This window comes from Rana temporaria, chromosome 4 (assembly GCF_905171775.1).
Source record: "Rana temporaria chromosome 4, aRanTem1.1, whole genome shotgun sequence".
In the NCBI taxonomy this organism is placed as follows: domain Eukaryota; kingdom Metazoa; phylum Chordata; class Amphibia; order Anura; family Ranidae; genus Rana; species Rana temporaria.
The window spans coordinates 433,643,984-433,671,916 of NC_053492.1; the positions used below are offsets into that span (position 1 = coordinate 433,643,984).

General features: G+C 43.1%; 1 protein-coding gene across 1 annotated transcript in view; it reads right to left on the reverse strand.

The window, feature by feature from the left end:
* The window catches only part of KCNK2 (potassium two pore domain channel subfamily K member 2), a 205,922-nt gene that overhangs the window by 18,486 nt on the left and 159,503 nt on the right, over positions 1-27,933 (reverse strand). The window contains exons 4-6 of the mRNA XM_040351449.1: positions 21,051-21,211; positions 14,484-14,670; positions 11,028-11,167 (exon numbers count right to left, since the gene is read on the reverse strand). Of these exons, the coding sequence (XP_040207383.1) occupies positions 11,028-11,167; positions 14,484-14,670; positions 21,051-21,211 (488 nt within the window). The remainder of the gene's footprint in view (positions 1-11,027; positions 11,168-14,483; positions 14,671-21,050; positions 21,212-27,933) is intronic.

Below are 27,933 nucleotides of genomic sequence, written 5' to 3' on the forward strand. Positions count from 1 at the left end.
GCACCAGTCAGGGGCTGTGTCCTTGAAGCCATGGGCTCACAGGAAGTGGGATGAATGATGCTAGATGTCATTCAAACTGGAAGAGTACAGGCCAGCAGGGATGGAGGAGGAGAAAGTAGAGACCAGGTGAGCAGCACTTTAAAAAAAAAAAATTGGCAACGGCAACAATTAAAAAAATAAAAATAAAGGAGCTGGGCTTTAGGTGATAGATGCAAAAAGAAAATACACTTAATCTGTTTTTGTATTTAACTTGCCAACTTTTTATATCGATGAGAAAACAAGAGGAAGTAATCTGTGCTCCTTTATTTCCGCCAGCTTCAAGAAAACAAACGAACGGCTGTTATAAGCCGCTAGCACTCGGAGTCACCTCCCCGGCGGCTGTTATTTACAGGGCACATTGAGCCTCTGGTGGAATTCAGAAGCCAGCTTGTTAGCAATACAAATAATTCTGCTATGGCTTAATGCTTTAATTGCAGGGCTTTATTTTTTCACACTTGAGGAATAAAGAAAATGCAAAAATGCGAAACAAAAATCAATTCACACAACACAAATCTCAGAGAGACCTTAACATAGTCTGATCCATTTCAATTATTTTGTGTTTGGTTTCGGCCAAATCCCCCGAATAAGATAGAAGACTTTTTATGTTTTAAATAAAATGAATGTATTTTTTTTCTTTCATTTTTCTTTCAGTGTCATTAAAAATGTGTTCAATCTTTCCCTTCTTCAAAATATACCATCTCCTTTGTTTAGAAATCAGTAACATCCTAATACATACAGCCAGGGCCGCCATCAGGGGGGTACAGGCAGTACACCTGTAAGGGGCCCGGAGGTCCCCAGGGGCCCGGATGGCAACCCCCTTTAAAAAAAAAACCTTTTATTTATTTATTTTTTATAAATATATATATATATATATATATATATATATATATATATATATATATATATATATATATATATATATATATATATATATATATATATATATATATATATATATTTTTTTTTAATATATTTTAATTTTATTTTTTATTAAAGGGCCAATTTTTTTGACAACCCCCTTTTTTTATAATTTTTTTATATATTTTTTTATTATTATTTTTTTATCCCTAGGGCCCCAAATGGCAACCCTCCTTTTTAAAAACAAAATCTATATCTTTTTTTTCTTTTTATTAAAGGGCCCAGAAGGCCCCGGATGGCTACCCCCCCCTTTTTTTATATATATTTTTCTTTATTTCTTCTTTTTTTGTAAAGGGCCCCCCCGCTTCTCAATTCGCGGCAGCCCCCCCGGTTCAATTTCAGGCGGCAGCACCCCCCCCCCCGGTTCTCTGCTCCAGGGGGCCCATGCCTGAAGCTGTGTAAGGGGCCCCATAATTCCTGATGGCGGCCCTGCATACAGCATATTATAGTAGTCATATGGAGATCATAGATCAAGAACTTTCATTCTTTTCAGATCTTTCCTTTGAAGCTGCAGGACCCCTGACCTGCAGTGCTGATTAAATGCACTCTACCAAAAAAAAAACCTCTCTAACAATAAACACCAAACTGAGCATGTGCAGCCTGTCCCGTAGCCCCTGTTCAATCAGGAGATGGATTAAGGACAGTGGAAGAAGGGGAGGAACAGAAAAGACAGGATCAAACAGCCTTTTTACACAATGCAGTGGATAAGCCCCCTAGGTTCCACAGTGAGTATAACAAGCATGCTTTATGCTTTACTGTAGATACATAATGATTTTACTCTTGTGGGTTTAGCAACACTTTAATGCCGCTTCGATATCACAGCTTGTTCTTAATGCCCCCACAGATAGGGAATATTCTGCCAGCTAACATTGCATTGCCATCTTCTATGAATCTCAACTCTGCCAGAGGCAAAACTCATCTCAAAAAGTATTTTGTTTCCAACTGGCAACGATGTGTTTAGGTGGAAATAGAAAACAGAATATCATAAAATGTGTTTAAGGGAATTTTACTTGCAGAACTTAATAACATCAGTGTTTAGATGGAACTGCACAGTGTTGGTTATTTTGTTCTACCTTTGGGGAAAATAGAAACTGAAATTTTAATAGATGTGATTATTTCAAACAAGCAACAAAAATTCACAATATATAGGCAGGGTACATATTGTGCAGTCATGATTGAGTTGAGAGCATTGTAAATACGGCTATTAGGGTAAGTTTTTGTGTTGAATAAGAATGTGTTAAATCACCAATTGTTAAACTAACTGTAGCCATCTAAAAATGCAACCAGACTAACAATTTTTGTGTCATCTTCATGTTAAAGTGGAAGAAAAGCATAACTATTCCGAAAAATGTTCCCTTCCCCCTCTTCCTACCTATCCTGCCTAACCGGTATAAAAAAGATGTGTGTACTTACCTATTCTCAAAAATAAGTTTGGCTTTAAATACAATTCAAATTATTACTAAAGGCTCTGGGGCAGATCCACAAAAGAATTACGCCGGCGTATCTATTGATACGCCGCGTAATTTTAAAGTTCCCGCGTCGTATCTTTGTTTTGTATCTACAAAACAAGATACGACTGCATCTGGGATCGATCCGACAGGCGTACGTCCTAGTACGCCGTCGGATCTTAGGTGCATTTTTCCGCCGGCCGCTAGGTGGCGTTTCCGTCGAATTCCGCGTCAAGTATGCAAATTAGCTAGTTACGGCGATCCACGAACGTACGTCCGGCGCATTTTTTTACGTCGTTTGCGTTCGGCTTTTTCCAGCGTATAGTTAAAGCTGCTATATGGTGGTGTACTCAATGTTAAGTATGGCCGTCGTTCCCGCGTCAAAATTTGAATTGTTTACGCCGTTTGCGTAAGTCGTTCGCGAATAGGGATTTGCGTAGAATGACGTCACCGTCGTAAGCATTGGCTTGTTCCGGTTTAATTTAGAGCATGCGCACTGGGATACCCCCACGGACGGCGCATGCGCCGTTAAAAAAAAGTTGTTTACGTCGGGTCACAACGTATTTACATAAACCCCCATCACATAGTTTTAAATTGTGCGACCTTACCCCGCCAAAGATAAGTTACGGCGGCGTAGTGTATCTTAGATACGCTACGCCCGGCGGGAATATGCGCCGCGCTACGTGGATCTGCCCCTCAATGTTTTTACCTTAAGACCCCTTACACACTGGAGGCGGTTTTTAGGCGCTTTAACGCTAAAAATAGCGCCTGTAAAGTGCCTTAAAAATGCCTCATCTGCAGTCCCAGTGTGAAAGCCTGCATTCTCTCACACTGGGGCGCTGCGCTGGCAGGGCGTTAAAAAAAAAGTCCTGCGAGCAGCGTCTTTGGGCACTTTAGCAGCGGTGAAATCCATGAGCAGCGCTGCTGAAGCACCTGCAAAGCACCGTGGCAGCAACACTCGGCTGCTACTGGGGGTGGTTAAAAGCACCCCGCTAGTGGCCGAAAAGCGACTCTAAAACAACGGTAAAGCGCCGCTAAAACTAGCAGCACTTTACCGCTAACGTGGCCGCGCTGTCAGTGTGAAAGGGCTCTGATCCATTCACAGCAATTAGGTAAAACTCGTCCCAGTACATGTGGCCCCCACCCTATTTCCAGAAACTCCCCTGCAGTTGTTGTCAGCCTGGGATCGATCTGTACCATTCCCTGAACTTCCTTCCTCTGTATGACACTGAAAATGCTTTCACACTCACAGCGCCCCGGCATCAGCGGTAAAACGCCGCAATTTTTAGCTACGCTTTTAACCCCTGCTAGTGGCCGGAAAAAGGTTAAAAGTGCCCGCAAAGTGCCGCTACAGCGCCGCTGCCCATTGATTTCAATGGGCAGGAGCACTTTAGAAGCGGTGTATTCACCGCTCTTAAAGCGCTGCAAACAAGCTGCTGGCAGGCATTTTTTTGACACCCTGCCAACGCAGCGCCCCAGTGTGAAAGCACTCTGGCTTTCACACTGGGATTGCAGCTGAGGCTTTTTTCAGGCGCTTTACAGGCGCTATTTTTAGCGCTAAAGCACCAGAAAAACGTCTCCAGTGTGAAAGGGGTCTGAGGGAAGCTAAGGGATAGGCTTCAATCAGAGCACTTTCACACAGATCTGCTGGAAAAATTTGGCAAAAAAGATTTTGCCATAATTTCATCATGTATGTGGTGCGGTTATTTAAAGGATATGTGGCTCAAAAACATGCATTGCTGGTGCATTTTCTCTGCATTTTTACCGCATTTCTCATTGCTTTCAATGGGAAGGTGTGTTTGCTTTAACTCCCCAAACATCAGGGCTTTTTTTCAGTAGGAACGCGGGGGAAAGCAGTTCCGGCACCTTCTGGACTGACTGTATGTAATGGCAAGGGGTGCTGGGGTGTGCTGCAGGGTATTGATGCTCACTGCTGGGGATCTATTTTTGCAGGGGGGTTCTATTATTGTTGCTGGGGGGGGGGGTTATGTTGCTGGTTGACAGTTGTTGCTGAAAGAGATCTACTGTTGAGGGAGGCGTCTATTGTTGATGGCAGCCAGAGAGCCTATTAATGCTGGCTGTGCGGAGATCTATTGATGCTCCTGGGAGTCTAGTGTTGCCGGCGGGGGGAATTTTGTTGTGGGTGGTCCATTGTTGTTAGGGGATCTATTGCTGCTGGCTGCAGGGGATTTATTTTACTGCTTTTCTTGATATCATTACCAAATCCCATACAAATTACTTAGCACCACAAAATGATACTTGGTTCTATATTGTCTAAAAGGGACGGTACTGGGGAGGTGGGTAGGGGCGGAGAAAAGGGGCGACTCAGAAAGGGGGAGTTCCTGCACCTATTGTCTGAGAAAAAAAGCCCTGCCAAACATGCTCCAAAAATGGAGAAGTGGAGGGAGTTGTGTGTGTCTATTAGCACACACTTAGGGCCAGATTCACGTAGAATCGCGGCGGCGTAACTTATCCTAGATAAGTTAGACCGCCGCAATTTTTCATCGCAAGTGCCTGATTCACCAAGCACTTGCGATGAAAACTACGCCCGCGGCCTCCGGAGTAAGGCGGGCCAATTTAAATGGCCGTGTGCCATTTAAATTAGGCGCGCTCCCGCGCCGGACCTACCGCGCATGCTCCGTTTGCGAACTTCCGCCGTGCTTTGCGCGCCGTGATGTCATTTCTTTGAACGGCGACGCGCGTAGCGTACTTCCGTATTCCCGGACGGCTTACGCAAACGACGTTGATTTTTAAATTTCGACGCGGGAACGACGGCCATACTTTAGACAGCAATACACTTGCTGACTAAAGTTAAGGCACCAAAAAAAAAAGTGTAACTCTGCGACGGGAAACTTGACTATGGACGACGTAGCGAACGCGAAAAACCGTTGTGGATCCGCCGTAACTCCTAATTTGCATACCCGACGCTGGTTTACGACGCAAACTCCCCCCAGCGGCGGCCGCGGTACTGCATCCTAAGATCCGACAGTGTAAAACAATTACACCTGTCGGATCTTCTGGCTATCTATGCGTAACTGATTCTATGAATCAGTCGCATAGATAGAACAACAGATACGACGGCGTATCAGGAGAAACGCCGTCGTATCTCAGTTGTGAATCTGGCCCATGATTTTCTCCTTTCCACCTGGCTAGAAAAAAGAAGACACCCGCAAACATGCAGTAGGGGACAGCCATCTTGGGCCCCTCCAGGACAAAAGCAAATAAACTCAAGGACAAAGATATGTGACAATTGGCATGTCTGGACTTCATTTTTTGAACTTTAAAAAAGAGGGTTTAATATCACTTATATTTTATTTTACAATACTGTTTTTTTATTTATTCTACAGTTTCGGTTCCGAACAGGTACTGGTCAAGGGAAGATGCTGAGGAAATCACGCTCTGCCCACTGAGCAATGCCTACTATACATGCTGTAAAAATATGTAAACGTAAACTAAAGGGCCGTACACAAATTCTGTCCGACGAACAATCTTCCGATTTGCGGATCGTTAGTATGGTGCTTTAGACAGCCGACTACATAAAAGCTGGATGTGCAGACTATAAAATTTCTTACACAAACTCAACGTCCGATTTTCGTATAATAAGTACAGTTTTAGTATGAAAAAAATCGTAAGAGCTCAGAAACGAAAGTATAAATATAAAACTAGTCAACACATTACATTCTAAAGTTGTATTCTGTCATACGAGAATTTTCATATTGTGGGTAACCTCTTTATTTTCGACATGAGACTAGCATGCAACAAAAAACAGATGTTCGGTCTTCTGAAAATCTGATCGTGTGTACGAGGCTTTGGGTTGGCCATGCATTATACAATCTACCTTGTACAATTTTCCTTTAAATTTACCCAAACCATATAATATGAAAGAGAATATATTTATAGAGCTTACACGTTAAGAGATAGAGAAATAGCCAAAAGCATTGCCGTCCCTGGTATGGAAAATGGATATATGTTCCCAATTAAGGGATGTGGCATGGGACTGTATGAATGCTATTTGGATGTAACGGGCATGAAAAAATATGGAACCGCAGGAACCATACACCATGGACACAACTTGTATATATATAAAAAAAAAAGTTTAATTTGACACATTAATTCATACAAAAAAGTGCTAAAAGAGATCATATGAGATGTTGTATTTCACCATTGGTAGAATTACAGGCTGTTATATACAATAAGTCCGACATGTTTCACCCATTCGGGCTTCCTCAGGGACATGTATGTATATAAAACAATCTATGAATGAATGAAAATATGTAAATACATAGAGATACAGAATCATATTTTTTGATATGTATATTCCATATGATTCTGTATCTCTATGTATTTACATATTTTCATTCATTCATAGATTGTTTTATATACATACATGTCCCTGAGGAAGCCCGAATGGGTGAAACATGTCGGACTTATTGTATATAACAGCCTGCAATTCTACCAATGGTGAAATACAACATCTCATATGATCTCTTTTAGCACTTTTTGGTATGAATTAATGTGTCAAATTAAACTATTTTTTTTTATATATATATACACGTTGTGTCCATGGTGTATGGTTCCTGCGGTTCCAGAGCTAATACCATATTTTTTCATGCCCGTTACATCCAAATAGCATTCATACAGTCCCATGCCACATCCCTTAATTGGGAACATATATCCATATAATATGAAGTCAAACCTAAACACTTTCAATTTGTATGCAATCAGGCAGACCCCTGCACTGCATAGTCAAAGGTAAATCTACAGGAATTTAAACAAGAAAATTGTATAATGCATGGCCATCCTTAACCTTTACTTTTGAAGATTCTGATGTTGCCATTTCTGCTGTTCCCAAGGGCACTTGACTGCCAGAATCACAGATTAGAATGCAGAAGTGTGAGCGAGACATTATGGTACAGAGGATCGAAAGCCGGGTACTTAGGCCAACAGATGCTGGTTTCCCTGGAGCTATGAACCAGTAATTTGCAAATCAGCCTTTACTGACTTTAAGAGGGATCCCCAAGCTCCCCTGATGGCATAGTAGTACACATATATTAGAAGTACTACATGGCAGGTTTTATCTTTAAAGGATAGCTGTACTTTTAAAACACAAGTAAACTTTTTGGAAAGAACAAAATATGTAGAAGAATACACCTCAACTGAGGAAAAAAAATGTTTTTTTTATATATTTTTGGGGGATATTTATTATAGCAAAAAGTAAAAAATATAAAAAAAATTCAAAATTGTCGCTCTATTTTTGTTTAAAGCGCAAAAACTAAAAACCGCAGAGGTGATCCAATACCACCAAAAGAAAGCTCTATTTGTGGAAAAAAAAGGACGCCAATTTTGTTTGGGAGCCACGTCGCAGGACCACGCAATTGTCAGTTTAAGTGACGCAGTCCCGAATCACAAAAAGTGGCCTGGTCTTTGACCAGCAATATGGTCTGGAGCTGAAGTGGTTAAGCTAGTGCATTGTTGGTTCACTTACCTTTTCCTTACATTTCCCTTCTAAATGTTTTTTTTCTTTGTTTTCTTTGTCTGAATTTCTCACTTCCTGTTCCTCCTCAGTAAGCTGTTTTGGCTGACTAACCCCCAGCCAGAACATGGGGGCAAGCTTACTGAAGAGAAACAGGAAGTGAGAAATTCAGACAAAGAAAAAAAACATTTAGAAGGGAAATTGAAGGAAAAGGTAAGTGAACCAACAATGCACTAGCTTAAAGGTACCTATTTAGAAAATAAAATGAACTTTAACAACCCCCAGCAGAAGGATGTAAACAATGCCATGGGTCTCTGAGTGATATCTAGGTACTGTAGGTATAGGGATTGGGAAAGGGGGGATAGACCTGTTTTAGGGGGGCAGGGATAAAAGGCTAAATTCATTTTGTCACCCTTTAATGTTCACATCAAAACCAAATAAAAAAATTATCTTAGTGACTTTGGCGTTGACAATATTGTTTGGGAGGGCTGGTTTGAGTATTTCTGTTAGGCCCCTTTCACATTGAGGAGTTTTTCAGGCGGTACAGCGCTAAAAATAGCGCTGCTATCCCGCCTGAAAAACTCCTTCACTGCAGACTCAATGTGAAAGCCCGAGGGTTTTCACACTGAGACGATGCGCTGGAGGGAGACAAAAAAATCTCCTGTCAGCAGCATCTTTGGAGCGTTGAGAGGAGCGGCATGTATACCGCTCCTTCACCGCTCCTTCCCATTGAAGACAATGGGAAACCGCGGCAATACCGGCCGCAATGCGCCTCTATAGAGGAGCATTGCGGGTGGTATTAACCCTTTATCAGCCGCTAGCGGGGGTTAATACCGCACCGCTAGCGGCTGATTCCCACGGCAATCCCGGCGGTATAGCGCCGATATTTTTAACGGCGTTATACCGTCACCGCGGCTCCCGCCCCAGTCTGAAAGGGGCCTAACTGATGATCTAGTGGGATATTTACACACAACAGTCTCTAGAGTTTACTCAAAATGTGAGCACCAGCAGAGGAAAATGCTAGAATGGGAAATCCACAGCATGAATGTGCAGCTGACAAATCCACAGAAAGTTCTTGATGAAGTTATGTTTACATGGACCAGAATGTAGCCATGTTTGTGGAATGTTTAAAGGGGTTGTAAAGGTTTGTTTTTTATTTTCTAAATAGGTTCCTTTAAGCTAGTGCATTGTTGGTTCACTTACCTTTTCCTTCAATTTCCCTTCTAAATGTTTCTCCTCAGTAAGCTTGCCCCCATCATCTGAGCTGTTCTGGCTGGGGGTTAGTCAGCTTGCTCGCCCCCTCCCTTGAGACAACATCCCTGCAGGGAGACGCAGTGAAAGTTCACAACGTCTCCCTGCAGGGGTGTAGTCCTAAGTGAGGGGGCGAGCAAGCTGACTAACCCCCAGCCAGAACGGCTCAAATGATGGGGGCAAGCTTACTGAGGAGAAACAGGAAGTGAGAAATTCAGACAAACAAAAAAAAACATTTAGAAGGGAAATCGAAGGAAAAGGTAAGTGAACCAACAATGCACTAGCTTAAAGGAACCTATTTAGAAAAAAAAAAAAAAAACCTTTACAACCCCTTTAATCAATGCCTGCAAAGAACAGGGGACCCTACTCAGAACATAATGTCTCCAATAAATTGCTCGGTGAGTGTAGGTTGTATTGATTATGTCAATGGACCAATGTAAAAATTGATTTCTCTTCAAGCAAATGAGGAGAAGTATGTCCATCCTATTACTCATTTATTGTAGACCGAACAGCAGTTGTCTTAACCACTTAAGGACCAGACCAATATGCTGCTAAATGACCCAAGGGGTTTTTACAATTTGGCACTGCGTCGCTTTAACAGACAATTGCGCGGTCGTGCGATGTGGCTCCCAAACAAAATTGGCGTCCTTTTTTCCCCACAAATAGAGCTTTCTTTTGGTGGTATTTGATCACCTCTGCGGTTTTTATTTTTTGCACTAAAAACATAAATAGAGCGACAATTTTGAAAAAAATGCAATATTTTTTACTTTTTGCTATAATAAATATCCCCCAAAAACATATATACATTTTATTTTTTTCCTCAGTTTAGGCTGATACGTATTCTTCTACCTATTTTTGGTTAAAAAAATCGCAATAAGCGTTTATCGATTGGTTTGCGCAAAATTTATAGCGTTTACAAAATAGGGGATAGTTGTATTTATTTTTTACTACTAATGGCAGCGATCAGCGATTTTTTTCGTGACTGCGACATTATGGCGGACACTTCGGACAATTTTGACACATTTTTGGGACCATTGTCATTTTCACAGCAAAAAATGCATTTAAATTGCATTGTTTATTGTGAAAATGACAGTTGCAGTTTGGGAGTTAACCACAGGGGGCGCTGTAGGAGTTAGGGTTCACCTAGTGTGTGTTTACAACTGTAGGGGGGTGTGGCTGTAGGTCTGACGTCATCGATCGAGTCTCCCTATAAAAGGGATCACTCGATCGATGCAGCCGCCACAGTGAAGCACGGGGAAGCCGTGTTTACACACGGCTCTCCCCGTTCTTCAGCTCCGGGGAGCGATCGCGAGGGGGCGGCTAACGAATAGCCGCGCCCTCGTCCCGGATCGCTCCTGAAGCCACGGGAACCGCCGCATGTACGGGGGGGGGGTCCCGATCGGACCCCCGACCCACGTCTAGGCAGGCACGTAGAGGTACGTTGATGTGCCTGTCCGTGCCATTCTGTGGACGTAAATGTACATGCGGCGGTCCGGAAGTGGTTAAAAAAGATGATTCACAGAGGATAGATCATGCACTGATCTCTACCTTCTGACTGCAACTGGTAAACATAGAATATTATTCACATGCAACATTTCCTATTTATAATAAATATATATATATATATATATATATATATATATATATATATATATATATATATATATATATATATATATATATATATATATATATATTTATATAAAAACAATGTAGAGTCCCTTTCAAGTCATTAGAATATACTCCAGACTTAGGGCTTATGCTTCTTTTTTTAATATCTACCACAGCTGTGGTTTTACAATTCTTTTCTTACTGGACTGTCCGCTAACCACCATGTCAACTAGCCAGGAGGACTTCTGTATGGGCATTCGTAAAATGATTAGTCAGTGTCAGCTCACCTCTTCCTTGGTTTTCTTGGATAGCACCCTCAGCCAGTCCCCAATCATACTAAGAACAGCAGCAAAATAAGCGAGACCCACCAAAATCCAAAACCACACCACTGGCTTATAGAAGTCGAGATACTCAATATCTGAGCCACCTAGAATATAAAATATTGAGATTACAGACCACACGTCAAATCATTTCTTTACAATTTCAATAACAGTCCTTAAAAGTGTTACTAAACCCAGGACCATGTATACTATATCTGGTCTCCCACAGTACATAGAACATGGAAATGCAATTATTTTAGTAAACAAACTGCTAAATACCTTTAATATTATGACATCTATCAGTCAAGCCAACCAAGCACTGGTTAAAGCTTGTAGGAGTTTTCTGACTGTCCTATCAGCCTACAAGACCCCTGACCCTCTGTCTGGACAGTGCTGATCATATGCACTCTCCTAGGGAAAAAAAACCTCTCTAGCAACACACACCAACTGAGCATGTGCAGTCTGACTCCATAGACTCTGTGGGCCAGATTCACATAGATTAGCGGATCTTTAGATCCGCGTAATCTATGTGATTTACGATCCGCCGGCGCAATTTTGCGAGGCTAGTGCAGTATTCACAAAGCACTTACCTCCAAACTTGCGCCGGCGGATCGTAACTCCCCCGGCGGAATTAAAATTCCGCGGCTAGGGGGAGTGTACAATTTAAATCAGGCGCGTCCCCGCGCCGATTTAACTGCGCATGCGCCGCCGGCGAAATTTCCCAGTGCGCATGCTCAAAATGATGTCGCTAGGACGTCATTGTTTTCGGCGTTAACGTAAATTACGGCCATCCGTATTCGCGACCAACTTACGCAAACGACGTAAAAATTCAAAACTCAGCGCGGGAACGACGGCCATACTTAACATTAGCTACCCCTCATACTCATATAGCAGGGGTAACTATCCGCTGGAAAAAGCCGAACGCAAACGACGTAAAAAAAAAGCGACGGGCGGGCCTTCGTTTCTGAATCGGCGTATCTCCTCATTTGCATATTCGTCGCGAGTAAAACACGAAACGCCACCTAGCGGACAGCGGAAGATTGCAGCCTAAGATCCGACGGTGTAAGTCACTTACACCTGTCGGATCTAAGGGAGATCTATGCGTAACTGATTCTTATGAATCAGTCGCATAGATCCGACCGTCGGATCTCAGAGATACGACGGCGTATCAGGAGATACGCCGTCGTATCTCTTTGTGAATCTGGCCCTGTGTTATCAGAAAATCATCAGGGGACAGTGGAAGTAGGGGAGGATCAGAGAAGCCAGGATCAACCTTTTTACACAATGTAGAGAATTAACCCCCTAGGTGCCACAGTGAGTATAACAAGCATGCTTTACTGTATATACAGACTCGATTTACTGTTGTGGGTTTAGTAACACTGTAATAGAAAATCCCAAATATCATGAAATTGTATTTCAATTCAGGTAGTATAATTAGCAGAAGTTTGTTTTTGTTATCGCGTACAAGTTGAAAGTTGCAATAAGACTTTAAGTTGTAGTTGCATTCTTCTAAAGCAGGGATATGCAATTAGCGGACCTCCAGCTGTTGCCAAACTACAAGTCCCATCATGCCTCTGCCTCTGGGTGTCATGCTAGATGCTGTCAGAGTCTCGCTTTGCCTCATGGGACTTGAAGTTTGGCAACAGCTGGAGGTCCACTAATTGCATATCCCTGTTCTAAAGCCTCGTACACACGATAGGTTAACCAGAGGACAAGGGTCTGAAGGACCGTTTTCATTGGTCAAAACCGATCAAAAACAATAGGTTAAAAAAAAGCCAACTTTAAAATTAACCTATGGATTGGTAACCGATAGGTCAAAACCGATCGTTAGTAGGCACGACCATCGGTTAAAACCCCACGCATGCTCAGAATCAAGTCGACGCATGCTTGGAAGCATTGAACTTCGTTTTTTTCAGCACTTCGTTGTGTTTTACGTCACCGCGTTCTGACACAATCGGTTATTTAACCGATGGTGTGTGGGCGTGACGGACCATCAGCTTCATCGGTTAACCTATGACAACGGTCCTTCAGACCGTTGTCCTCTGGTTAACCTATCGTGTGTACGAGGCTTTAGATGCAGAGTAGAAAGTAGAGTGGTTTAGTTGGGCTTACAAGAAGGAAATAGTGCAGATGCTTTTGAAGTCAAATGCTAGGATTATAAATTCTTAGTAATAGGACTACTGCCAATAATTCTATATGGGAATCTTAGATTCTATCACTATTTTCAAGCAACACAAAGGAAATTATTTAAGACAAATAGACTGATCATATTCCAAGGGAAATTGTACTTTGCAAGAAAAATTTTCTCGAGAGAGGAGGGGATGTGCTAAATGTCCACCTTGCATAGAATATCTAATCGCGTGCAAGAAAAATAAAAAAACAAAATTTTTCCTCGCATGTGGTTGGATGATAGAGCTTCCCCTCATTCACCAAGATCTGGGGTAAATTCCCCTGCAAAGTTGACTTCTATTGCTAAGCGACCAGTCTATTTGCTTTTAGTAATCAACCCCAGTGGGCCATATTCTGAGTATAGTTACGACGGAGTATCTCAGGATACTCCGTCGTATCTCTCTTTTTTGGCCCGCGTATCTATGTGAGTGATTCTTAGAATCATTTTCGCATAGATACGCTTAAGATCCGACATGTGTAAGTCACTTACACTGTCGGATCTTAAATGTAATTACCCAGCCGGCCGCTAGGTGGCGTTTACGTTCAGGTCTCATTTGTTTATGCAAATGAGCCTGATACGCCGATTCCCGAACAAATTTGCGTCGCGTAACCGTCGCTTACGCCGTTTGCGTAGGCGTAAGGTTACCCCTGCTATATGAGGGTAACCTTACGCCAGTCCCACGTACGCCATGTTAAGTATGGCGTCGGGTCCGCGTCGTGTTTTCCTGTCGGGTACGTCGTTTTACTAAGTCGTTCTTGAATACGACTTTACGTCAATGACGCACACGTCGGCGTCATTGACGTTTTACGCCAAGAACTGGAGCATGCGCACTGGGCTATTTTAAGCCCGGCGCATGCGCAGTTCGTTAGAATCGGGGGCGCGCTTAATTTAAATACAAGCCGCCCCCCCTTGGATTTACGCGGGGATACACCGGGCCAATTACACTACGCCGCCCCAAACTACGGAGCAAGTGTTTGGGGAATACAACACTTGCTCCTGTAGGTTGGGGCGGCGTAGTGTAAATGGTTTACGCGCCGCCCGCCTACAATGTAGGAGAATATGGCCCAGTGTGCCTAACTGCAATGCTATAATGGATTTGCAGAAAGCAGTTATATACAGTATGTTAACATGCGGGACACAGGGCTATAAACAGATAAAATGATGTGACACTTCAGTTGGACTATAAAGAATTTGCATTCTAGATTACGTAGAAAATGACTGATTTCACCCGTTATACACAATCTCAAACGTACCTGCCACGTAGTCTCCAAATCCAATTGTTGTTAAAGTGATGACCACAAAATAGAAGGCATCGAGGGTATGCCAGTTCTCGATATGTTGAAAAATGAGCGCTGGAATGGCGACGAAAAGTATACATCCAAATAAAATAAAGATGACAGTGGAGATGATACGAATTTTTGTCTGACTTACATTCCATTTCTGTAAAAAAAAAGTATGAGATTAGATAAAACACTGCTTTGGCCATGATATACAGTATTATTGATAAAGTGTTACTAAACCCACAACAGTAAAATCAGTCTGTATATGCAGCATAGCATGCTTGTTGTACTCCCTGTGGAACTTAAAGTGGAGGTTCACCCTCAAAAAAAATTCTGACATCACACGGAGTCGAGCCATCCTACCGACAGAATGCCGGTGGTTCTTTTTTCTCAGCACATACCTCGTTATCACGATTTTCACCTCACGGCAATCCCGCGGGAGTGGGCGTTCCCAAGCACTGCCTGTGATTGACAGGCTTCCGAACGGCGTATACTGCGCGTCACAGGTTGCCGAAAAAACCTGAACGTCTGTGCGGCTCTATACAGCGCCTGCGCACCGACATTCGGGTTCTGTCGGCAACCTGTGACGCGCAGTATGCGCCGTTCAGAAGCCTGTCAATCACAGGCAGTGCTTGGGAACGCCCACTCCCGCGGGATTGCTGTGAGGTGAAAATCGTGATAACGAGGTATGTGCTGAGAAAAAAAAAAAACACCGGCATTCTGTCGGTAGGATGGCTCGACTCCGTGTAATGTCAGAATTTTTTTTAAAGGGTGAACCTCCACTTTAAGGGGTTAATCCTCTGCATTGTGTAAAAAGGCTGTTTTATCCTGTATGGACAGATCCTCCCCCTCTCTGCACTGTCTATCTGGGGAAGGCCAGCTAACAAAGGCAGAGTAGCATACCTGCACATGCTCAGTTGTGTCTTTTATGCTGGAAAGAATAATTACTTATTCTCAGAGCTAGCCAGATCACATGATACTGGCATCACACATGTGGACGTGTATACAGGCTGAAGTGGAAATCTCCTCCAACCTGAACTCTCAGCACTGGAGAAACTGTGCAGTTTATCACTGATCGTGGTATACAGATCAGCCAAAAGGGTATATAGTGGCAGTATTTTAATGTAAAAAGAAGATTTATAAGCTGTGGGCACTGTGGGGGTGCAGATGAACTATTTTTATATTACTGGGTCTAGTAACACTTTAACCCAGGTTTTTCAGGCAAGTGGCTTAAAGCCCATAAATCACACTCCCGCTTACCTGGAAAAGCCAATAATACAATCTTTTCTCCAGCACAGAAGGGGTGCCAGCCCAGTTAATCACTGCACATGAACAAATACAAATTTGGATGGCTGCACTCCCTTTACCTTCAAAGCAACTCTTTAGTAAATGAAAAAATGTCCATAAAAGCAGCAAACGTACAAAATTACACATCAGGGGAGAGGTGCGACGCGTTTCACATTAGCTGTACTTCTTCCAAACAACTAGTGTGAAATGCATATCCTCTATCTCTCCAACATGTGTACTTTTGTACATGTTTGCTGATTTTATGGATAGTTTTTGGTTCAATAAAGAGTTGATTTGAGGATAAAGGGAGTGCAACCATTTGGATTGGTTTCTATGGCTTAAAGCCCAGCTCCATGATTAGAAAAAAAAACACTCCCCCATACTGCATAGTTATGTCTAGGCAGTGGTGGCTGGTGTTAAATATTTCAGGGGGGGGCGGAAAACTAACGCCAGCCCCCTCCAAGACGGACGATCGCCGCAAGCAAAATTTACCGTGAACACACCCCCGCGGGAGATGCGCGGTGGACGGGGAAGGCAATCGCACAAGCACCGGACACCCCCGGCGGCAGCAGAGACTAACTATAAGGAGGCAGGGGGAATGAAGAATTCTCCGTTCTCCTCCGGGCTGAACAGGATGTGTCCTGAGACATGATTGGCCAGTGTGTCCTAAGACACGATTTGTAGTCCTAAGACTCCCTGGCCAATCAGGTCTCAGGAGCTGCTTCCAGATGGGCCAGTAGGATAATCAGAAAGACAATAGCAAATATTCATTCGCTATTGTCACACAAGTGGGTGTGCTCAGGGTGCAGTACTTTGCGCCCCGAGCCCACCCTTTTTTGAAGCCTATTAGAGCCTCAGGGCTCTTATCATTTTGAATCCAATGCATCTGGTGCCCGGCATGTAGATTAGGGGGGCGGATGCTAGATGGGGGGCCTGCATTATGGGCTGCCACTGTGTCTATGGGATTGAAGATGTTCTTTGTTTACATTGATCCCCATTCCAGCTCTCTTTGGTGCGATTGCAAGTGGCCGGCGGACATCGCAGCGAAGCGCTGCGGGCATGCACGCCTGCTATAGCTATTAGAGAAGAGAAGGGATCACCGCTCCAGGTGGGTCACTATGTAGAGATGGACTGACTCAGGATGCCGTGGGTGCTGGCAATGCACTGACCATGCATAAGATACAAAGAAAGAGGATGGATAGCCGCACTCCAATGACCAAACGGTTGTCTTTTATTCAAAAAAACACAGCAAGTACATCACTTCACAAGGTGCAACAAAGGAACAGGTAGATAGCCGACGCGTTTCGCACTGAGCTAGTGCTTAATCATGGCTAGGCTAGTGCATGATTAAGCACTAGCTCAGTGTGAAACGCGTCGGCTACCTGTTCCTTTGTTGCACCTTGTGAAGTGATGTACTTGCTGTGTTTTTTTTTAATAAAAGACAACCGTTTGGTCATTGGAGTGCGGCTATCCATCCTCTTTCTTCGTATCTTATGCTATAGCTATTAAACGGACCGACGTGCAGCTACGGCGATTCGCGCAGCCGAGCCAACCTGCCGCAGTAGAACTGCAATGGCTGGTCGGCAAGCGGTTAACAGACCAACCTTTCCAGCAAAAGTGATAGTTAAAGGGTTGAGGCAAACCATTTAACACTGATAGGGCTACTTACAATGAAAAACAGTGTGAATGATATGAAAATGTTAACTTTTTGCAAAAGTCTGGAGCAATGCCCTAATCTCAATCTCTAGCCTCTCCCCAGGTGGGGAATTATGCAGAGACAAGATAACAGTTACATAAGTTGTTTTCCACATGCTGGCTAGGACTGACAGCCCCGGGGAGGGGGGCTCCTTCTCTATGGTGTGTAATAGGTGTGGGGGAATTGCAGGGTCTTGGCAGACACCGTTAGGCAGAGCGTTTCTTCGCTCGATTTGCAGTGTTGAGTTGTTTATCAGCTGAACAGTTTGCATTTGGCAGAGGATTCTGTAAACATTGGCAGAGGAAAAGGTTGAAAATCTATTTCATCTTTTATTTGCACCAAAAGACAGGATTATATCTGCCATGCTGCAAATGTCTATTGTAAATTCTTTGTAAATTCCTTAAATAAACTAACAAAACATGTTGACTTTGTATACCTCTATACTTTTTTAGGGTTTTTGGTAAGGTTTAGAATTTTTTAGCATCAAGCAACCATCTTTCACAACTTAAATAATCCAAAAAACAGGCTAACCTAAAAAATGTTCATACACCACCCCTCAGCTCTTCCCACTATCCTGTGCAATATACACAACGATGATACATCAAATAACCACTTCAGCTCCAGAAGATTTACCCCCTCCATGACCAGGCCATTTTATGCAATATGGCACTGCATTACTTTAACCACTTGTCCACCGGGCCTATTTTGGCACTTCTCTCCTTCATGTAAAAATCAACATTTTTTTGCTAGAAAATTAATCAGAACCCCCAAACTGTATATATTTTTTTATAGCAGACACCCTAGGGAATAAAATGGCGGTCATTGCAACTATTTTCTCGCTCGGTATTTGAGCAATCATTTTTCAAACGCCTTTTTTTGGAGAAAAAAAACGGTTTCAGGAATAAAAAAATAACAAAACAGTAAAGTTAGCCCAATTTTTTTGTATAATGTGAAAGATGATGTTACGCCAAGTAAATAGATACCTAACATGTCACGCTTTAAAATTGCGCACACTCATGGAATGGCGCCAAACTTCGGTACTTAAAAATCTCCATAGGTGACGCTTTAACATTTTTTACAGGTTACTATTTTCGAGTTACAGAGTAGGTCTAGTGCTAGAATTGTTGCACACGCTCTAACGCACGCGACGATACCTCACATGCGGGACTTGCATGCGTTTTCACTTCTGCGCGCGAGATAACAGGGACAGGGGCGTTTTTTTATTTTATTTTTATTTTACTTAATTTTTTTTATTTTTACACTTTTTTTTACATTTTTTTTTTTTTTTTTATCACTTCTATTCCTATTACAAGGAATGTAAACATCCCTTGTAATAGGAATCAGTGTGACAGGTCCTCTTTATGGAGAGATGTGGGGTCAATAAGACCCCACATCTCTCCTCCAGGCTTACAAGCATGAAATCGGTGAAAAAAAATCACAGATCACATGCCGACAGCCGCGATTGCGGCTTTGTTTACTTCCGGGTACCGGGTGTGACGTCATAACGTCGCGCCCGGGCCTCCGACGGTCATAGAGATGACTGGTGACCATCTGGTCACAAGTCATCGCTATGCTTTCCAGGCAGCACCGACCCTTTCGCTCTCCGGGCCCCCGATGGCACGGGAGAGCCCGAAGAAGCACCGGATGGCGGCGGGAGGGGGGGACGTCCCCTCCCGCTGCCTATAAGAATGATCAAGCGCCGCTTTGATTGTTCTTATCATGCACAGATTCGGCGGCTGAAGACGGCAATATCTGAATGATGCCTGTAGCTGCAGGCATCATTCAGATATCACCGCAGAAAGTGGAGGACGTCATATGACGTCCTCCCGTGGACAAGTGGTTAAGTAACAATTGCGTGGTAATGCGACGCTGTACCCCAAAAAAATTGATGTCCTTTTTTTCTCACAAATCAAGCTTTTCCTCTTTTGGTCACCTTTGCAGTTTTTATTTTTTTCGCTATAAACCATAAAAAAACTGACAAGTTTGAAATATTTTTTTACTTTCTGCTATAAAACATATCCAATATAATAAAACATATGAATTTCTTCATAAAGGCCAATATGTATTCTGCTACATATTTTTGGCAAAATAAATTCCAATAAGTGTATATTGATTGGTTTGCAAAAAGTTTTAGCGTCTACAAACTATGGATAGTATGCAATTTTTATTTTACTAGTAATGGCGGCGATCAGCAACTTATAGAAGGGATGTGACATTGCAGCGGACAAATCAGACACTTTGAAACTTTTTTGGGAACCAGTGACACTAATACAGTGATCAGTGCTCCAACCCTCCGGCACAGCAAGTTCCCTGTGGGGGTGCTGGGGGAGGGGGGCCCATTGTGCCCGTCCGCCTGTGGGTTTGGGACCTCTGTGGCTGACTCGGGGTTCACTGGTCTTGCAGTTTATGACATGTTTTGAGGGGGATATGCTCCCTTTCTATATGCGCTATAGGTGATCACCTCTTTTGTTTTTCATTTTTGGTCTGTATCCAGTGTTTAGATAGCTTGTGCGCATTGATTTTTTGTAAAACTGCGATTGTTGTATCCCATCCTCTGATCTTACTTTAAGACAATATCCTGTCTTTGCAATTTATTATTTGTTACTATGTTTCTTCTTTTTCGAAAATAAAAACGTTTTGAAAGAAAAAACAAAAAGTGTTCTAAATTGAACCCGTTTTCTTTGGAAAGCAGCCACAGCCTGAGGCCTCGTACACACGACCGAGTTTCTCGGCAAAAACCAGCAAGAACCTTGCTGGGAGATATTTTTTTGCCGAGGAAACCGGTCGTGTGTACATTTTCGTCGAGGAAACTGTCGAGAAACTCGACGAGCCAAAAAGAGAGCAAGTTCTCTATTTTCTCGACGGGAGTCTGATTTGGCTCGTCAAAATCCTCGACGGGCTGGTTTTCAACGAGAAACTCGGACGTCTGTATGCTAAGAAACCTGCGCTTGCTCAGATTAAAGTATGAGACGGGAGTAAAAGTAGCATTTGTAATGGAGATAACACATTTTTAAAGCTGTAACAGACTGAAAAGTGCAAATCGTCTCTTACCAAACTTTTATTTAACACGCAAACACATGAAATTAGCAAAAGCAGCCCCAAGAGTTTAGCCAGTGGAATCGAACTTCCCCTGCCGTTGTATGTCACCGCGTTTGAGAATGAGGAGATTTTGGCTTGACTGTGTGTACGCAAAGCAAGCTTGTCGAGTTCCTCCACAAGCCTAACAAGGAACTCGACGAGGAACTCGATGTGTTTTGCCTGTCGAGTTTCTCGGTCGTGTGTACGAGGCCTGAGTAGAAAAGCCTGTTCTCTGCCAACTTGCTGCAGAGAAGGACCCTTGCTCTCGGTGTGGAAGACGTGGCCAGTTGGCCACTCTGTAAAAGTCTGAAACAACCCCTGCTGAGTCAGAGCCCTCCAATCAGCATGGAGCAGGAGCTTTGGTAGTTTGGTTAATTTTTGTTGCAGCTTCTCTGAAAAATGTAATTTTGGTACTCAGTCATTTAGTCATGTCTTTTAAATAATTATAAAATTGAATATAGTATACTGTATATACTTACTACAAATATGTCTTCCACTCGGGCTATCCCTTTTCCAAATATAGTTCCCAACTGATCTCCAACCCCGGCTAACAAGAACCCGAAGAGAGGAATTCCCAGAAGAGCATAGATAATGCAGAAAATCTTCCCACCCTTTGTTCGAGGCGAGATGTTTCCAAATCCTGCAGACAAACACATGAAGAGCTATTAGATTCATATGGGAGATGAATGCAGTGGAATAGTACGTAATATTAATAATAACATGAATAATAAATGGAATATACTGTGAATATTAGCAACCTTTAAATATGACAAATACGATGCAGTCTGTCATTATCATTAACATAGAAGTTTTTATTTTTTTTCAGGTGTCCCTCCTCTAAAATCGTTTAAAGCGGAGGTTCACCCATGGAGAACACATTTTCCCTATAGCTGGATGCTCGTTTTGTCTAGGGGAATCGGCTAGTTGTTTTAAAATATGATCCGTACTTACCCGTTTACGAGATGCATCCTCTCCGTCGCTTCTGGGTATGGGCTGCGGGACTGGGCGTTCCTTCTTGATTGACAGTCTTCCGAGAGGCTTCCGACGGTCGCATCCATCGCGTCACGATTTTCCGAAAGAAGCCGAACGTCGGTGCGCAGGCGCAGTATAGAGCCGCACGGACGTTCGGCTTCTTTCGGCTACTAGTGACGCGATGGATGCGACCGTCGGAAGCCTCTCGGAAGACTGTCAATCAAGAAGGAACGCCCGCTCCCGAAGACCCATACCCGGAAGCGACGGAGAAGATGCATCTCGAAAACGGGTAAGTACGGATCATATTTTAAAACAAATAGCCGATTCCCCTAGACAAAACGAGCATCCAGCTATGGGGAAAAGAGAAAAAAAACGCAAATGGGTGAACTCCCGCTTTAATTACCTGCCTTTCCAGCAAGCAGATTTGTTATTTTTCCACATGAGGTTGGGGAAAACCATCTACTGTAACACTGACAATGCCCAGCTTTTTATTCATAGGTTTAAAACTTTTCTCCAACAGGAAAAAAAGTTGCCATAACTGCCTAAGAAGTGTTAGCTGGAGTTAGGCTTTATTATTTGTCTCTTACTTAACCACTTCCTTACTGGGCACTTAAACCCCTTCCTGACCAGAGGACTTTTTGCGATTCGGCACTGCGTCGCTTTAACTGACAATTGCGCGGTCGTGCGACGTGGCTCCCAAACAAAATTAACGTCCTTTTTTCCCCACAAATAGAGCTTTCTTTTGGTGGTATTTGATCACCTCTGCGGTTTTTATTTTTTGCGCTATAAACAAAAATAGAGCGACAATTTTGAAAAAAAAAAAATATTTTTACTTGTTGCTATAATAAATAGCTAAATTTTTTTTTTTACGTTTTTTTTTTATCCTCAGTCTAGGCCGATACGTATTCTACATATTTTTAGTAAAAAAAAAAAAAAAAAATCGCAATAAGCGACTGGTTTGCGCAAAAGTTATAGCGCCTACAAAATAAGGGACAGAATTATTTTTTTTTTTATTTTTTTTTTTTTACTAGAAATGGCGGCGATCTGCGATTTTTATTGGGACTGCGACGTTATGGCGGACACATCGGACACTTTTGACACATTTTTGGCGCCATTCACATTTATACTGCAATCAGTGCTATAAATATGCACTAATTACTGTATAAATTTTTTTTTTTACTAGAAATGGCGGCGATCTGCGATTTTTATTGGGACTGCGACGTTATGGCGGACACATCGGACACTTTTGACACATTTTTGGCGCCATTCACATTTATACTGCAATCAGTGCTATAAATATGCACTAATTACTGTATAAATGCTTTTTTTTTACTAGAAATGGCGGCGATCTGCGAATTTTATTGGGACTGCGACGTTATGGCGGACACATCGGACACTTTTGACACCATTCACATTTATACTGCAATCAGTGCTATAAATATGCACTAATTACTGTATAAATGTGACTGGCAGGGAAGGGGTTAACACTAGGGGGTGAGGAAGGGGTTAAATGTGTACCCTAATTAGTGTTCTAACTGTGGGGGAGGGGGGGGTGACTGGGGGGGGTGACCGATCTGTGTCTATGTACAAGAGACACAGATCCGTCGCCTCTCTCCCCTGACAGCACCGCTGTCTGCGAGAGCCGGGAATGAGAGATGATCTCATATGTAAACATATGAGATCATCTCTCATTGGCCGCACAGATCGCCTAGGAAACGGCCGCTCCGATTGGCCGTTCACGGCGATCTGTGACTGGCTGTGTCCAAGGGACACGGCCAGCACAGCAGTTCCCCGCTGCGCGCTCGGGAGCGCGCGCGGGGAACGCGAAAAGGGGAGGCCGTAAAAAGACGGCCTGTTAGGGATTGGGAGCCGCGCTGAGGCCGTACAAAGTCGTACGGCCGTCAGCAAGTGGTTAAACGAAAAGAAAATTCCTAGCTCAACTTACCAACCAGCCTGCAACCAACCCAATTATCTAACAGTACGAAAAGAGAGATAACCCCCCGAATGGGACTTTAAAGGCCAAAACACAATATAGATATAAAAAATATTTATTAGGACAAAATGGACCTATTGACATTGGCTCTGAACGCACATTCAGCACCTAAGTACATAAAAACATAAAACATATTCCATATCCATATGGAATCACCAAAAAGCAATGCGTGTGTCGGATGGCAAAAAGAAAAAACAGAACATAACACAATACACAACGTAAACTGTAACATCAAAAACACTCTCCAAATGGTAGATGCTGCCCGATGCGTTTCTGTTTTTTGTCAAACCATCATCAGGGGCTTCAGGAGGGGATATTATGCGAGATTTGACATTATGCTCTCGAAAACTGTGACACCTGGTAAATGGTCGACATACAGCTGAAAAAGTAGATGTGGATCTCCCCAGCGTTGTTCGTATGCATAAATTATATGCAGGAGAAGATAAATAATTATAGCTTCACAAAGAACGCTCCCGAAGAGTGGAACTTGGGTAGAGTCCAAGACCTGCTGATATGTATGCAGACAGGTGGTTGTCCAGATGCCCATGGGAATCATAGGACAATTTTCTATATTGGTCAGAATAGACCTGGGAGGTAGTGAGGATCGCTAGGGGCGTTATCCCCAAATGTGGATGGGTGCCTGATAACGCCCCTACCGATCCTCACTACCTCCCAGGTCTATTCTGACCAATATAGAAAATTGTCCTATGATTCCCATGGGCATCTGGAAAACCACCTGTCTGCATACATATCAGCAGATCTTGGACTCTACCCAAGTTCCACTCTTCGGGAGCGTTCTTTGTGAAGCTATCATTATTTATCTTCTCCTGCATATAATTTATGCATACGAACAACGCTGGGGAGATCCACATCTACTTTTTCAGCTGTATGTCGACCATTCACCAGGTGTCACAGTTTTCGAGAGCATAATGTCAAATCTTGCATAATATCCACTCCTGGAGCCCCTGATGATGGTTTGACAAAAAACAGAAACGCGTCGGCCAGCATCTACCATTTGGAGAGTGTTTTTAATGATACAGTTTACGTTGTGTATTGTGTTATGTTCTGTTTTTTCTTTTTGCAAACCGGCACACGCATTGCTTTTTGGTGATTCCATATGGATATGGAATATGTTTTATGTTTTTATGTACTTAGGTGCTAAATGTGCGTTCAGAGCCAATGTCAATAGGTCCATTTTGTCCTAATAAATATTTTTTTATATCTATATTGTGTTTTGGCCTTTGAAGTCCCATTCGGGGGGTTATCTCTCTTTTCGTATATACCAGGGATGTGGCCAACACCACAATTGTTGGATTCAGTAGCACCTCCTCCTATATCAATTATCTAACAGTATGCGTTAAAAACATGGGTTTCATTAACACACATTTGCAAACCGTGGTGGTGCGTCCATTATGGGCGCACGGATACTGCCCCCTCTGTCATGCCACCCCTCCTCTATGTAAAATGGATAGATTCATGCAAAGCATTGACAGAGAAGCATGGAGGATGCAGGAGCCGTCGCCTGACCCACTGCCTGTCCCACAGCTCGCCGTCATCACCCTCTGCGGATGGGGTAAGTGCCGGTGAGCAGGCATATGATGGACACAGAAGGTGCATATGATGGGACAAGAGGCTGCATATGATTGGCACAGAGGCTGCATTTTATGGTCACAGTGGCTGCATTTTATTGTCACAGAGGCTGCATTTTATGGGCACAGTGGCTGCATTTTATTGTCACAGAGGCTGCATTTTATGGGCACAGTGGCTGCATTTTATTGTCACAGTGGCTGCATTTTATTGTCACAGAGGCTGCATTTTATGGGCACAGTGGCTGCATTTTATGGGCACAGAGCAAAAGTACAAACAAATGGCCATTGCCCCACCTATAACTGGTAGCAAGGAGCACATGGAAGGGTGTCGCATATCAACTAAAGAAAATTCCCAGCTCAACTCACCATCCAGCCTGCAGCCAACCAAATTTTCCTGTTTAACAGTATGTGTTAAAAACAGGGGTTTAGATTGCACACATTAGTAAATACATGCGTAAGCTGCAGAGCCACTTCATGGCGCCCAGCAGCACAATGCTGGGTGTCCAGTGTGCCTTTAAGGAGGGGTGGGCTCCCTCCAGGCTCACCGGCCCTCTGCCTATCCATTATAATGCATGTGCTTCCACTGTGGAGGCTCTCAAAATTTAGAGTTAAAACGGAAGATAATATCGAGGTGCTGTCAAGAGGCAAACTAAACTCCTGTTTTTAATGCACTCTGTTAAACAGAATAATTCAGTTGGTTGCAGGCTGGTCGGTAAGTTGAGCTGGGAATTTTCTTTGGGTTTTGTTTGACATGCGTGGCCCTTCCATGTGCTCCATGCTGCAAAGGCCAGTTATAGCTGGGGCAGTGGACATCTGTTTGTACTGTTGGATTACTTAAACTAAAGTCCCCAATACTTACCTCTCCTTCAATGGCTCAGTGTAGCCCACTGGCACCAGCATCGTCTGCCTGTCTTCTTTGGGGTGCTGGGCTGCAGCCATCTTCATTGGATGGTGTGGGATGATGTCACTATTGTGCATGCGCATGAGTTGCGTCATTCCAGCATACAGGATCTGTGCTGAAATGTAAACTGCGCATACATTCCAGAGAAGACTGCAAGCAGGCAGGTAGGTTTCTTTTATTGTTGAAGAGACATTGCATGTCTCTTCTGCAATAAAGAATATGCCTGCAGCGCTCACGGACGTGCCAGGCAGGAGAGTGGTGGGAACAGCTGACTGCGACTCTTAGCCACAGCCTGAGAGGCAGAGCCAGCAGTCAATCAGGCAGCTGGGTGGATCCGGACATTATTGTCCTTCCAGAGCCCGGAGCGGCTCTGCCATGTCAGCCGACAGTGTGCTGTCAGTGATTTCTGGGTCAAAAGCGTGCAAGAGTAAAAGCACTCCTGTGACTAAGGCTGCTTTGACACTGAAAGCGCCCGGGCGTCAGAGGTAAAACACTGCTATTTTTAGCGATGCTTTTTGGGGGTGAAAAGCGCCCCGCTAGCGGCCGGAAAAGGATTAAAAGTGCCCGCAAAGCCCAGCTACATCGCGATTTTCCGGCGGTTCGGTGGCGCTGCAAAAAAGCTGCTGGCAAGACTTTTTCTGACACACTGCTAGCGCACCGCTCCAGTATGAAAGCCCTCAGGGCTTTCACACTGGAGTGAATGGAGCGGCTCTTTCAGGGCACTTTGCAGGCGTTATTTTTAGCGCTATAGCGCCTGCAAAGCGACTTAGTGTGAAAGGGGTCTTACAGGAGGAATATGGCCAAAAAGGCTTACCAAACGTATAACATAGATATATGGCAGCAAGGCGTACTAGGGACGTGATTTGACACTTCCGGGTAGGGGGCGGCAATACTGTGATTAAATGTCGATAAGCAGATGCCGGCCAATCTATCACTGACGGCACCCAGTGATAGTCATGAATGTAGACTGGATAGGGCTCTATGTAAACAAGGCAGAGCCCTGTTCTGTCAGTGGAATAAGTAGTAGATTTTCTATCCCCGCAAAGCAGGAAACAAAATCGATTACTTCCCCTAATAAAAGCACCTCCCATAGTAAACCAAAACACTGGCTAGGTACACATTTAACCCTTTGATTGCCCTAGATGTTTAACCCCGTCCCAGCCAGTGTAATTAGTACAGTGACAGTGCATATTTTTAGCACTGATCACTATATTACTGTCACTGGTTCCCAAAAAGTGTTAAAAGTGTCAGTCTCCGAATGTCCATCACAATATTGCAGTCCCGCTATAAGTCACTTACTAGTAAAAAAAATAATTCAATACAAATTTCAGTATATATCCCATAGTTTGTAGACACGATAACTTTTGCACAAACCAATTAATATACGCGTAATGGGATTTATTTTTTCACCAAAAACATGTAGCAAAATACATATTGGCCTAAATTTATCCCAAAAAATAATTTTGTACATTTTTTTTATTGGATCTGTTTTATAGCAGAAAGTTAAAAATATTATTATGTTTTACTTATTTTTAAATTGTCAGTCTTTTTTTTGTTTATAGCACAATAACTAAAAAATACCCAAAAGAAAGCTCTATTGTGGGAAAAAAAGGACATACATTTTGTTTGGGTACAGCGTCACATGACTGCGCAATTGTAACACAGTGCCATATCGCAATTTTTTTTTTTAGATGTGATGGCTGCATTATTTTTCTTTAGGCATTCTTTGCTTTACTTGATCTAACCTGTAAGTCTGTTATTCTTCAACAGAACATACAATTCTGCAGATGTAGCAGTTATAGGGTTGAGACAAGTCATTAAACACTGACAGGGGTGCTTACAGCTGTCACACATTTGTCGTACAAACTTAAAAACAAACTTGCATGGTCACAATCTTTGTAACGCCA